Source organism: Serinus canaria, chromosome 4 (assembly GCF_022539315.1).
Source record: "Serinus canaria isolate serCan28SL12 chromosome 4, serCan2020, whole genome shotgun sequence".
In the NCBI taxonomy this organism is placed as follows: Eukaryota; Metazoa; Chordata; class Aves; order Passeriformes; family Fringillidae; genus Serinus; species Serinus canaria.
This window is the reverse complement of record NC_066317.1, coordinates 10,819,758-10,831,862: the sequence shown is the minus strand read 5'-3', so window position 1 is coordinate 10,831,862 and position 12,105 is coordinate 10,819,758. Positions and strand designations below refer to the sequence as shown.

The following is a 12,105-nucleotide window of genomic DNA, read 5'->3' as shown; positions in this document are numbered from 1 at the left end:
CACTTTTCAAGAAGCAAGAGCTGTACCACCTTTGTGTAGGCTACTTCCAAGCCTACGTGGTGATATTCTTCCCATCCTACTGTAATTGATTTAAAATAATATTGGCTAGAGAAGGAGTTTGGTTACTTTCACCTCTCAAACAAATGTGTGTCAGGAGATACAAGTGAGTGGAAAAAGTCTGTCTGGACAGGCAGAATGCTGTGGTGTATTATGTTTCCCTGACATGAGAGGAATGTGGCAGGGAGGTCTACAGTTCCCTGCTGTAGGCACTAACACTCTGTCTGGAAAGCAGCTTGAGATGTGCCTTTTGCTTCATTAAGCTAAAGACTTTCTGCCCATGGCAAGAATGCTGTAAAGCACAGTGGAAGTATTATAGTGCATGTGGTTAGACAGGGTTGCCAATTTCAAGTATCTAAAATCACAAGTCAGATATTCCAGCATAAAATCTGTCTAGAAAATAGAGATTTAATTTTTAAAACACTTAGTTTCCTTTTTGCCTTTTAAGCTTAATTTATTTTTAAGTGAAAACTGAGATCTTCACTGAAAGTTGAGATCTTCATCTGACTTCAGGGCTTTAAGAAAAAAGCAAATTACAAAAAACTTGCAAAAGGGCCATAAAGGTTGTTAACAGTGAGCAGGCATCTCCTGTAGAAGCTGTGTGATGTTATAAGCTTTGTCATTGTAAATAGGATCTGAAAGGCAGGGATGCAAAACTCGGGCTAAGCTCCTGGCACTTGGAATGTAGCTGAGGTTTGCTTACCTTTAACAAATAACAGTAACTGTGCTGGCTTGTGTTACTGAGCAGCCAGCCAAAAAAAAAAAAAAAACCAGCAAAACAAACCAGCCCAGTCTGGCAAGCCTGTGTTGTGTGGGAGAGCCACAGTGAGGCAGTTTGTAGACCTTGCAGCCAGTTACCGACAGCTGATCTGTGTCTGCTGTAACTTCTGCAGCCTCACAGAGTTTCATCCCGTGTGTGGTGGGGTCCGTAGCAGGACTCCTGTTTACAGGAGCCAGTAAGTAATGCTGAGGGATGCATTAATTTCCTTATGTTGCCTACAGCTTCCAAAGAAAGTGGCAGTGCTTCCCTGAAAGGGAAGGTGTAAGAATGGTGATATACCAGTTGTTCTCCCCACTCTGCCGAAGCTGTAGCTTTAGGATTTTGAACTGCCACACTGGTAGCAAGCAAGGAAGGTGGAGTGCTTCTGTTTCTGGGCACTGTCACAGTGCTGGAAAATCAATGCCAGAGCATAGGCATAGGCATTTTTAGGATCATTCCTTGTTCCTGCCAACTGCACTTCAGTTCCAAAGAAGACTACAAAAGCCCACGCTGTGCAAAGACTAAGATCCAAGAATTTGAATAATTGTATAGGATTTGTAAAGTAAAACTTGAGTTTGTAAAGTAAAACTTGAGTTTGAGTGTATGCTGCTGTACCTCCATCGGATATTAGGTATGTGAACTGCAAATCTGGTCCTGTTCTATCTGCCTGTCTTGAACTCTTGAACTTGAGATTTTTTTCTGCTGTGCAACCCTGGAAGAAAGAACAATTCTTGAAATAACATTTCAGCATTATTAAACACAGCTCTTTGGATGCTCTGACATTTGGTGTTTGCAGCTCTGCCTGCCTCTTCAGCATGCATCTGGCTGTCACTATTCAGCCAGTCCTTTTCTTCTGCACAGCTAGTTGAGATGGAAAACACCTTGTCTCTCAAGAGTGCTCCAAGTGTCGGTTCAACATGGCTAAACCTCAGGAGCTCTGTCTTGCAAATATAAACTTGCTTTTAAGCATAATTTTCACTGTTTTTGAGAATCTTATTAATTATAGAGGAATGATAAATAATCCAGTGGTCTGAAACCACATTCTGACTCAGGGAGCTGTTACCACTAGAGATGATGCTTTCGGTGTTGGAGGTGTATGAAATGCTCTGATGTACTCTAGGATCCAGGAGCTCACCTGAAAGTTCAACGTCATTTAAGACCACTAAATCTGCAGGATGTATCATTCAGCTTGTAAATACTTCCTCCACCTCTGGTGGAAACATTTATAGTCAGAAGCAATGCCTTGAAATGTTTACTAAAGTCATATTGAAAGGGCAAAAAAAAGATAGAGATGTAAAGATGTTGTGTGCATTAATTATTTATCTTGCAATCAAGAAAGTATAAAAGCAATCCAGGATGAAAACTGGGAAGAGTTGCGAAGGAAAACACTGACTCTTTCAGTTTGAATAATGCAGACCCCATTCAAGCTTTCTCTGCAGAACATGAGGTCTAATTCCAGCACAAGTAAACACATGTGGGTGTTTTAAAATCTAAAATTTTTAAAAATCATGCTGCTCTTGAGAGGTGATTAACTGTGCTTACTTAGCTTCAAGTGAATAATTAAACTGTGAGGAGTTATTATTTTCCTGGCTCCTCTGTCATGTTTCTTACTTATTCATTCTTAGATATTCAACTTCTAGACTTTTTAGCATCAATCAGGCTCTGCTTCTATTGTTGGAAAAATAAAATATGTAAAGGAAAAACTGCCACAGATTTAAATGCATTGTATTGTTATATATAAATACCATCTTTGTAATTAAACCGCTTGAAAATATGAACCATCAAATTTTTCTCCCAGGGACTAAGCCGCCTATGAGGGTTTTGTGCCTTTGAAAATCTCCCTAGTGTGTTTTGCTTCTCCTGATTGTTCTTGGAAGAAAATTAGCTTTTAGTCTTTTAAAATCTGTTGGCTTTATTTGCTGCTAAATATACACATGGTAAGTGCTGTGGGATCAAAAAAAAAAACAAGTTGCTCTTCCAGCGATGTGATTTGCAGTTCGGCAGAGGTCAACAATACAACTCTTAGAGTATTTGGGCTTATGGTGCATTAAGGTAGATCCCTTTGGCCTGGATCAAAAACCTGCAAGGTATCTTCAATTCAGAGGAAAGAGGGAATTTAAAGAGACTGGAAAAGGATGAGAGAAGCCACTTGAGAAAGCAGGTAGCCTGGTCCAAAGTCCTGGATTTGTTTTGTCCTTGTCCAATGCCAATGTTCCTACATTAGTGTCCTCTTAAAAAATGTCCTCTGAAATTCTATCACTTAATGAGGGTTTGGGCAGATTTTTTTCATGTTGGGAATGTTTTCCTGATGACTCAGTTGCTCTACCAGGTGCCTGTGGCTTTGTCATTAGCTTGCTGTCTTTGTGGGGAGAGTAGTATGATGCCAGGTTGAGAAAGTTAAAGGGGACAGGGAAGGAAATTCTCACATGGTGGGAGGAAGTTCATGGAGGACCTGGATGAAAAGCCCTGAGAGGATTAAAAGAAGAAAATGTTACCCATCCAGGCTTCTTTTCATCATGCTTTTTACTATGAATATCTTGAATTTTGGGATAATTTGGAAGTGTTTTAGACAGATTTTGAATAAGAGCAAAGTTTGTAATCTAATCACAATCTCAGTGGCAGAGAGACCTCTGGATTCCACCTGCAGAACTAAAAATTAGTAATACATTACCAGAAAGACATGACCTTTTCCTGTCTTTTCTGCCCTCACAGATGAACAGGAGCCAGCAGTCAGCAGTGATTCAGATATTTCATTGATTATGGCAATGGAGGTTGGACTCTCCGATGTGGAGCTTTCCACTGATCAAGACTGCGAAGAGGTGAAATCTTGAAAAACAGAGCTCCAGCACTAAACTACAGGGGAGGGTCACAGGTAGGGACCGAGTCAGCTTTCTAGGATTTGGACCAGTTGTGCATATGCCTCCAGAGCACTGTCACTCCTGCACACTCCATGCTGAGATGGTCATGAAAAGCAATAGCAACTGTTGTGTCTGCCTGGATGCGGTTTCATCATCTACACACCTTCATTTGGTTCACATGGGAGATGGACACTTCCAGCTTACCCACGTGCTTGAGAGCAGTCATGGAACTCTCCAGGGGCTCATAAATGTGCAACTGAAATGACAGCTTGAGTGTTTTTTACACTTGTTCAATCAAATTTTTGTTGTGTTTTCTGAAAAGGCATATGTTTATTTTGTTTGTTTATTTGTTTATAGTTTGTTATGGATGGACACTCTGTTTTTATTGACTGACTCCAGCTTTTTCAAGAGTTCAGTCCAGAAACCTGAATTCCCATTCACTGGTCACTTCATGATCTGACCAGGATTTATTGCCTTGTTGTTTCTGCATGAATTACACGTGGCTGGCTTCAGAAGGATCATGCACCAGCACCCTGCATTATGTAACATCTGCCTTCATGAAGTGGCAGGCTTGGAAATGGTATATTCTGAAGGCTTCTATCTGTAAGAGAGCTCTGAATTAGCAGAAATTTGGGTTAAAATGGCATTAGTTTGTTTCTTACTTAAAGTTCTGTTCTAGACAAGTATTGTACAGTGTGAAGGAGAGAAAGACGAGCTTAAAGCATCACTCCATCCATGTAGTCCTGTCCTGTATTTTATGCTGTTTACAGGTGTCAGTACATTCGTGTACTTCCTCCATGTGACAATTCAGTAGCTGGAAAAAAAGATCTAGCATAACATCACTTCTTGATCTTACAGACCAAAACCAGATCACTAGGCTGAAGGAGCATCTGAGAGGTTTCTAGAGGCTGCTTATTAACAGTTCTGCATTAAGCAGGTGACAGTATTCTTACAAAGGCGCTGGAGATGCTGCTGTCAGTGTCAGAAATTGCTAAGGGAACAAGAGGCAGCCATTTGAAATGTTTAATTCCTGGTTTGCTTTGGGCCTTTTCACTTAGTGTGTGTCATTTCTTACATTTTGACAGCAGTTTTTGTCTGCTTGTTATCTAACAAGAGTTCAGGTGGTTTGTTGCCCTCCAGAGTCACCATCAATGTTTTCAGAAGTATAACAGAATATTTGCAGTTTGTATACAGATACATGCACCAAAATATATTGGGGAGGGAATTTGAAAATAAAAGAGCTAATATAAATCAAAACACCTAAATAATAATGACCTGTCATAATAATTTATTTCATCCTGAGCTCTGCTTTCCAGGTAAGAGCTCATTGTTAATTGTTCAATGTGTGATTTGGTTTTTCAGTCAGAATGCTCAACTGTGAAGAAGCTTACTGTTACACAAGACTACATAGTTTCTGTTGAGAGTCAGATGATTTGAATCACATTGCTGCCTCCTGAGTCAGTCCACAGAATCAACAATTCATCTTACATTGAAATTTCATGAAGAGGTCAAACATTTTGACTTGGCAGTGTCATGGCAGCATCTCAAAATGCAATTGTTGGGGCTCACTGCATTTAATCTCCTTGTGGGTTTACTTGTTAAATGTGAAAATCAGCTTCCAGCCAAAATTTATGTTTGTCAGATTTTATTCAGGGACAAATGTGTTTATCCCTAAAATTTTGGCTGACTTGCTTCTTCAGTACAGAAAGAAGGAAAAAATATTCTCCATGCTCTTCTGTCCATTTAGAACTAATTAAACATTTAGTGTAATTTTGTTTTATGTGCTTAGTCCCTAAATTGCAGGGTAATCTTGAGGTAAAGGTTTTAAACTGAAAGAGGGCAGATTTAGATTAGATATTAGAAATAAATTATTACTGTGAGGGTGGTGAGGCACTGGAAGAGGTTGCCCAGAGAAGCTGTGGATGCCCCATCCCTGAAAGTATTCAAGGCCAGGTTGGATGGAGCTCTGAGCAACTTGGTCTAGGGAAAGATGTCCCCGGCCATGGCAGAGGGTTTGGAACTAGATGATCTTTAAGGTCCTTTCCAACCCAAGCCATCTGTGATTCTATGAAAATGACCCATAAATGTGCTGTTACATCTTTAGAAGCCGTTGGAATTAAAATCTTTTTTCAATAAAGAGATAGAGGCAGCTGAAAATCTTGGTTAAAAAGAGTGTTCACGTGTTCCTGAGGGTGGTTAGGTTAGTCTTGGCAATATTTGTGGTTCTGTAGTCTCGCTTTCCTTATTCTTTTATGTCTTCTCTGTTCCTTGCTGCTATAGGAAAGGCCTGACACATCAATGTTGAAATTGATCCCTACACACAAGAGCTTGCACGAGGCACTGCATCAGTTCCACTTAAGCTCTGTAAATAATGCTGAAATCAAATTTAAGTGGTGCTTACATCAAATTTTGACCCAGGAATGAAATCAATTTCAAACGACTGCAGGGGAAGGAGTGAGGTTATATACAGTCAGGGCTCCTTATAGAAAGTCCACACACTGCTACAATTTCTTCTACAGCACTGGAGCCTGGGTGCTACATGTCACAGGAACATCACAAACGATGTCCAAGTTGTCAGTGATCCTTTCACATATGCACACTGTAGCTCAGCACACAGGCAGAGAACTCCTGGCCAAACTGCTTGGGTTTCAGAGGAGCTGTCACAAAGTCTTCATTTTATTTTGTGAACTGAATTAAGTTGATCTCAATGGATAGATTGACCAATTAGCTGTCGAACCACCCACAGCACAGCAGAACAAGCAAAGTCTGTGGAAAAGCAAGGCATGAGGGGAAACTCCCAGCTGATATTGAGCTGGGTCCTTTGCCCGGGAAAATCATTAAAGGGAGCTGCACTCAAAAAGGCATCACAGATTTGGTAATTCAGACTCTGCATGTATTTCTGAGAGTTAATGAGGAACTTTGTAGGGGTTCTGCGCTGTGCACACACTTTTCCTAAATATCCCATGTTAGATCTGGTCCCTCAGGGCCCACAGGTGGCCACTAGCAGAGGCAGGGTGCCAGGCTGGGTGAGTGGTTTTGACATATCACCAATTAGTGATAATGCCTTTTAGAGGAGGCATCCTAGCAAATCTGGGTCAGGAGTCTTTGCTTTTGTTTTCCCAGTTCTACCTGCAGCTTCACTCAGGGAAGATGTTGTTCCATCCCTGTCCTCAGGTGTTCTGCAGCTCTGAGCACTGTTAAGTGATGATAAAGGCAAAGCTGGGTTACATATCACTGAAGCCTGAACTTAGGAAAGCACTCAAGTCAATGTTGTATTCCATCCTTCTTAAAAAAAAACAAAATTAATTTTGGACTTGCACTAAAATTGCATTATTTTCAACAGGTCTTCTATGAGCATACATAAGCCCCTGTGTCATAAAGAAATGTTTTCCTGAAGCTTGACCTGACTGACAATATCCTTTGCATATATAACCTGTGAACTGCCTTGGGAATTTGAGGTGCCTCCTAAACGTTAAGACCCCCTGATGTGTGTTTGTAACATGTACGAAAGCCTTAATTCTGTACATCTGTGTGCCCACGCACACACACCTTGGTACTGCTGCCCCCTGAGCCTGGCCATTGAGTAGGTGGGGCTCAGCTGCTGGGGATGCAGTACTGGCTGTTCAGCCTTTCGCATGCAGCCAGGAAAGAACAAAATCCTCTGGAGCCCTCTGACAAGGAGGTGTTTATGGATCCAATTCTGCAGGCTGGTGGCATGACTGAGTGGGGAGCATCTCCTGCACCGGGGCAGTGGCATGGAGATTGTGTGGCTCCCAGGAAAAGGCACTCTTGTCATTAATTGGTCCTGTGCTTCTCCCAGAAATTCCTGTCTTGTCATCTGAAGCACTTTTCTTTTCCATGAGCAAGTGATAGGTGGGAGAAACATTTGCCTTAGTGAGGCTCATTATCCCTCAGGCTGGGTTGCAGGACAGAACCTGGTGAGACAGAAACTGCACTCAGAGTATAGTTGGATTTTCTTGGGTTTCACTGAGTTGCCTTCCCAAAGGTCTGTTCAATAGGTAGAATGCATAGGCATGCGCAGAATTTTGCACTCACAAATGACCTGATGTGTGCATGCAGATGTGCAAGGCATCAGGTCAGCATCCCCTCCCCACAGCTCACCTGTTCTGGTGGGGATACAGATCTGGCACTTACTGAGGGTTTGGGGTATTTTGTGTCCTGACTGCTTTAGGGCCCCAAAACCAGGATCAGGACTATCATAGCACTGCAATTCATTCTTTAAGCACTCTGTAGAATTAAATTGACATGTATGCTTTAAAAGTGCATTGATCTGAGTATGGAGACTGTACTGTTGTGAAATCAGAAGCAGTCATCATTTTTAGGCCTTTTATTTGAGGGAGATTGTGCACAAAGAAAAAAGGCTTTATAGAGGCAATTTGGAAAAAGGAATTATTGAAATCACATAGGATAAGTCGTCCCTTGGATTTCACTAATGACCTCTGGATCAAATCCCAAGGAAGTCAATGATGTTGGGGTGCATCCATTTCACAGGACTAAAATGGCAGAGAAATCCAGCCTGTTCCTTCCCAGCCCGTCTCACAAGTGTTCGTCCAAGGCTGAGCCTTTGTTGCAGAAGGAGATCACGGGATCAAACTTGCACAGTGCTGCTTCCTCTCCTGTGTTTTGTGCTGCCAGTATCTCTTGGAGCAGGTTGGAGAGGGGAAGGGAGCTTGCCAAATTTCAACTCCAGGGCTTGGTGAAAAAAAGGCCATGGGTTCCAGCAAGCTGGAAACAGCCAAGCTTCTTCGTGGCTAGTGCTGACCCTGGGACTGGAACTTTGTTGATGAACACTGAGCCCATGATGACTCATTTGTCTTGTAGATGCGAAAACTCATGAGTGTATTTGGGGCAGGCAGCATGATGGCTGTGAATCGGCCTGGTTAGCGTGAGCAGGAAACACAATGGGGAGTAGTTTAGGGCTGAGGGAAAATGAGTCTGGAGGTGTTGCTTTCACAGGCTTTTTCAATAGGGGAAATTGATCCAAAATAAGCACTGTTTTCATTTTACCAAGCTGTTACCTGAACTAATTGATAGTTTCAGAGAATGAGGAATGCCAGATGGACTGTTCAAGGAGGATTTGTTTGTGAAGCAGATGGCAGCTGCGGGTGGGGACAGAGAGTGAGGGCAAGGATGAGGGCTGCCCCTCTGCCGTGCCACTTACCGCGCTGGGCTGGACACCCACTTGGCCCCTTTATCTGCCCATTTCTTTTTCAAGGAAGCACTCTTCTAAGCAGGATCTGTATTTTAAAGGGAGAAATAAAGAAATGAAAGATGTGGATTTTGAATGAAAAGCCAACAGATGATTTTTCCATCTGAAATTAATCTTGTCTCCCTCCAACATTTTAATTGTGAATTGCTGGAAGTTACTTCTTTCTGTAGTGAATGGAAAAAGAAATGAGAGAAAAAAAAAAGGAGTAATAGTGTTTTCCCTTTCTTGTGTTTTTCTTGATTCTTGGTCCTGAGTAGCATTAAACACAATAGCCAGATCAAGATGCTTGTTTGCTCTGAATGTATACAGTTATTTCAGATGTCAAATGTCTAAATGTTTTGTATATGTATGCAATGCCATCCACAATACTTGTTTCATGTTAGGAACCTGAAATGACTGTACCATTTTATAATTAGATATGTAAAGAGGGAACAGTGGGTGGGAGGGTCTGTTATTTTTATACCAAGATGTTCCTTGTATTTAGTGAACACTTAAAATGGTTTTGTACTTGTCAAAATATACATTCCATCCATTTCCAGAAGAGAATTATTTCTATTTAGAGTAGTTTATAAGCAAACCAAAAAAAAAAAAAAAAAAAAAAAAAGGTGGCATCCCACTTATATGCAGTTCCTGAGCAAAGCAGCAGTATCCTGGTTTTCAGCGATGGCGACAAAGCTTTTTCCAGCCATGTCTCTTCTTACGTGCGGCAGAGCCATACCAGCAAATGCCAGTGTTATGACTGGAATTAAAATCCCAAATGAAATAAATACCACATGGATCAGTGCACAGCTTAAAAAAATAACTTCATTAAGTTCAGAGACAATGGTCTGTCCCAGTGAAATTCTCCAAAGTAATCATCCTGCTCGGGACAGCAGGAGCAGATTTACCAGGAGGCTTCAGCTCTCTGTCCCTGCCTGGCAGAGCCACCAGCCTCAGCAAGCTGGGGAGATGCAGGGTTCTCATACTCCTGCATTGTGGCTCTGGCTGTGCTGCAGCTTTGGTTTGAGAAATACGTACCAAAAGGTCATGGCAAAGCCATACTCTGGCATTTGCATGAGCCATCCTTTTTCTTGTAGTTGGCTTTTTCATTCCCTCCCTTTCCCCGCTACCTGTGACGTGCTGCCAAAGCTGTGCAGTAGCAGTTTGTGAAGATTTTTTTTGCCTTTTTTCCCTTCTGTACAGTCTTGCAAATAAACTTTTAACTCTGCTGACATTTTATAATGTATACATCTTCCTCTCCAATGCACTTTATCTCTCTTGAAAAATGTGGGAGTCAGAGAACTACCATCTTAAAGGGATTTGCCTGAAATCATGAGACACATACTTTTTATTATTTTGTGTCCTATTTGCTTTGTTAAATACTGTAAATGCTAAAGAGCATAGACAGTGACTCAGCTGGGGGAAATACCGAAATGTTGAGGCTAATACTTGGAAGCATTAATCAGTAGTCCAACATGGCTATTTTTGTTATATAGAGGATTATAATGTAAATATGTGAGACTGTGTTATTACGTACTAGTAAAATATTGCAACTCTCAAAGTTGAAATGGTGAATTCCAAGGAATTTTATTGCAGGTTTTTTAATAAAACAAATCTGAGTATTGTGTTGTATGTACTTTCTAACAGCCTGTGTAAACCTGGAATTTCCTGATGTGTGAAACTTGTGGGTTGTTTCTTCCTGAACTCAGCCACTGCACACTTTGGCATTCGTAGGAGGCAGAAGGTACCAGTGGGAAGGGACCCAAGTGACAGCCTGGTCTCCAGCTCGTTGCTGCTCTGTTTCCCTCTGCCCTTCAGCTGCTTCTAAACAGAAAGCAGCAGCTGTGTGAGAGGTAAATGCTTCTGCTACCTCAAGGGAGAGCTGCAGCCTCAGCCCAGACACGACACGATGTGTTAAAACAGCTTTAAAAGATGACTGCTTTAAAAGGTGCCATGCTTCAGTGGGAGTTGCCCCACTGCTGTGAGGGGTCATCCAGCTGCTCTTCCCTTGCCTTATCAGGCATCACTATGCACCCCTGGGAGCAGGGGGAGGAGGAGAGCCCAGGGGATTGTTGTGTCATCCATCATAGGTATGCTGCTTCCTAGTGGTTTGAGTAAAAATCCTGCCTAAATGTAGTTTAAGAGACTTACAGAAAAGTTTTCCAGGAGATGCAAAAGAAGGCAAAGAGAAAACCGTGTAGGAGCCAACTCCTGGCTCAAGCTACAGCCCTGCCACGGGTCCCAGCCTGCCCCCATCCTGGCGCACCTTTTTTGCTTTCTGGCTGCTGCCGCCAGCACACACAGCTCTCTTTTCCAGCCACAGCGCCGCTTTCGAGGGGACAGCATGCCAGATCGGCTGGAGCCCTGGATTGTATTTTCCCCCAGGAGCCGGGAAGGCAGCAGCTGTGGGCCAGTTCACTCAGCTCCCTGGCTCCTGCTGCCTCGGTGCTCCTGTGCACCCACCCCCGTTCCGTTCATCTTTGCTCTGTCCACGACAGAGGGGCAGCAGCTGGCTCAGAGCAGGAAAACCGCGTGCGGTTTAACCTGGCTTTAGCAGCAACGCCGGGAATTACTTTTCTCCTCTCAACTCCTGTCAGCAGCACAGCCTGAAGCTCGCATCCCACCAGCCCTGCTCCAAGGGCAGAAGCCCTCCACACCGAAACAAACCCTGGGTTGCCTTTGGAAAGAGGATTTATGTCTTGCTAGCCAAGAGATCCTGTCTCGCTCTTCCCCGCACATCTCGCTGCCAGCTGCTTTGTTCCCTGTCTGCATTTCCTGGCTGGCCCGGGGGGAGCGGCAGGCAGCTGTGCGCAGATGCTGTGTCAGCCGCACGCACCGCACAGCTGGCGGCAGCAGGGGCAGCGCCGAAGGGGCCCAGCAGAAGCGGAGACGTGCGGAGCTGCCGGCAACGCCACCAGGGCCGTAAATAGCGAATGGGCATCAGGCAATTCATGCCTGGATGTAAGCACCTACTTGGGGCTCGTGTTACATCACTCTCCGCTCTATATGGAATGAATTTCTGGTCAAAATATGGAAATAAAGCTGTGCTGCTCTGTGCGCTGTTGCTTTGTGGGTTTTTTCCAGAAGGAATAAGGCAAATTGTATTCTCTCCTCTGATTCAAGGAGATGACACTCAGGTGCATCACAGTCAATGGAGAGGATGTGAGATTCAAAGGGAATTTATCCAGGTTTGCACTGCACAGCAGTATGTCCAATGCAGG

At 43.1% G+C, this 12,105-nt stretch overlaps 1 protein-coding gene across 1 annotated transcript in view; it reads left to right on the top strand.

Moving 5' to 3' along the window:
• RNF150 (ring finger protein 150) overlaps window positions 1–10,516 on the top strand; it is a 114,938-nt gene extending 104,422 nt beyond the window's left edge. The window contains exon 7 of the mRNA XM_009097501.4: window positions 3,530–10,516. Within this exon, the coding sequence (XP_009095749.3) occupies window positions 3,530–3,648 (119 nt within the window). The 3' untranslated portion in view covers window positions 3,649–10,516. The remainder of the gene's footprint in view (window positions 1–3,529) is intronic.
• The last annotated feature ends 1,589 nt before the right edge of the window (window positions 10,517–12,105 follow it).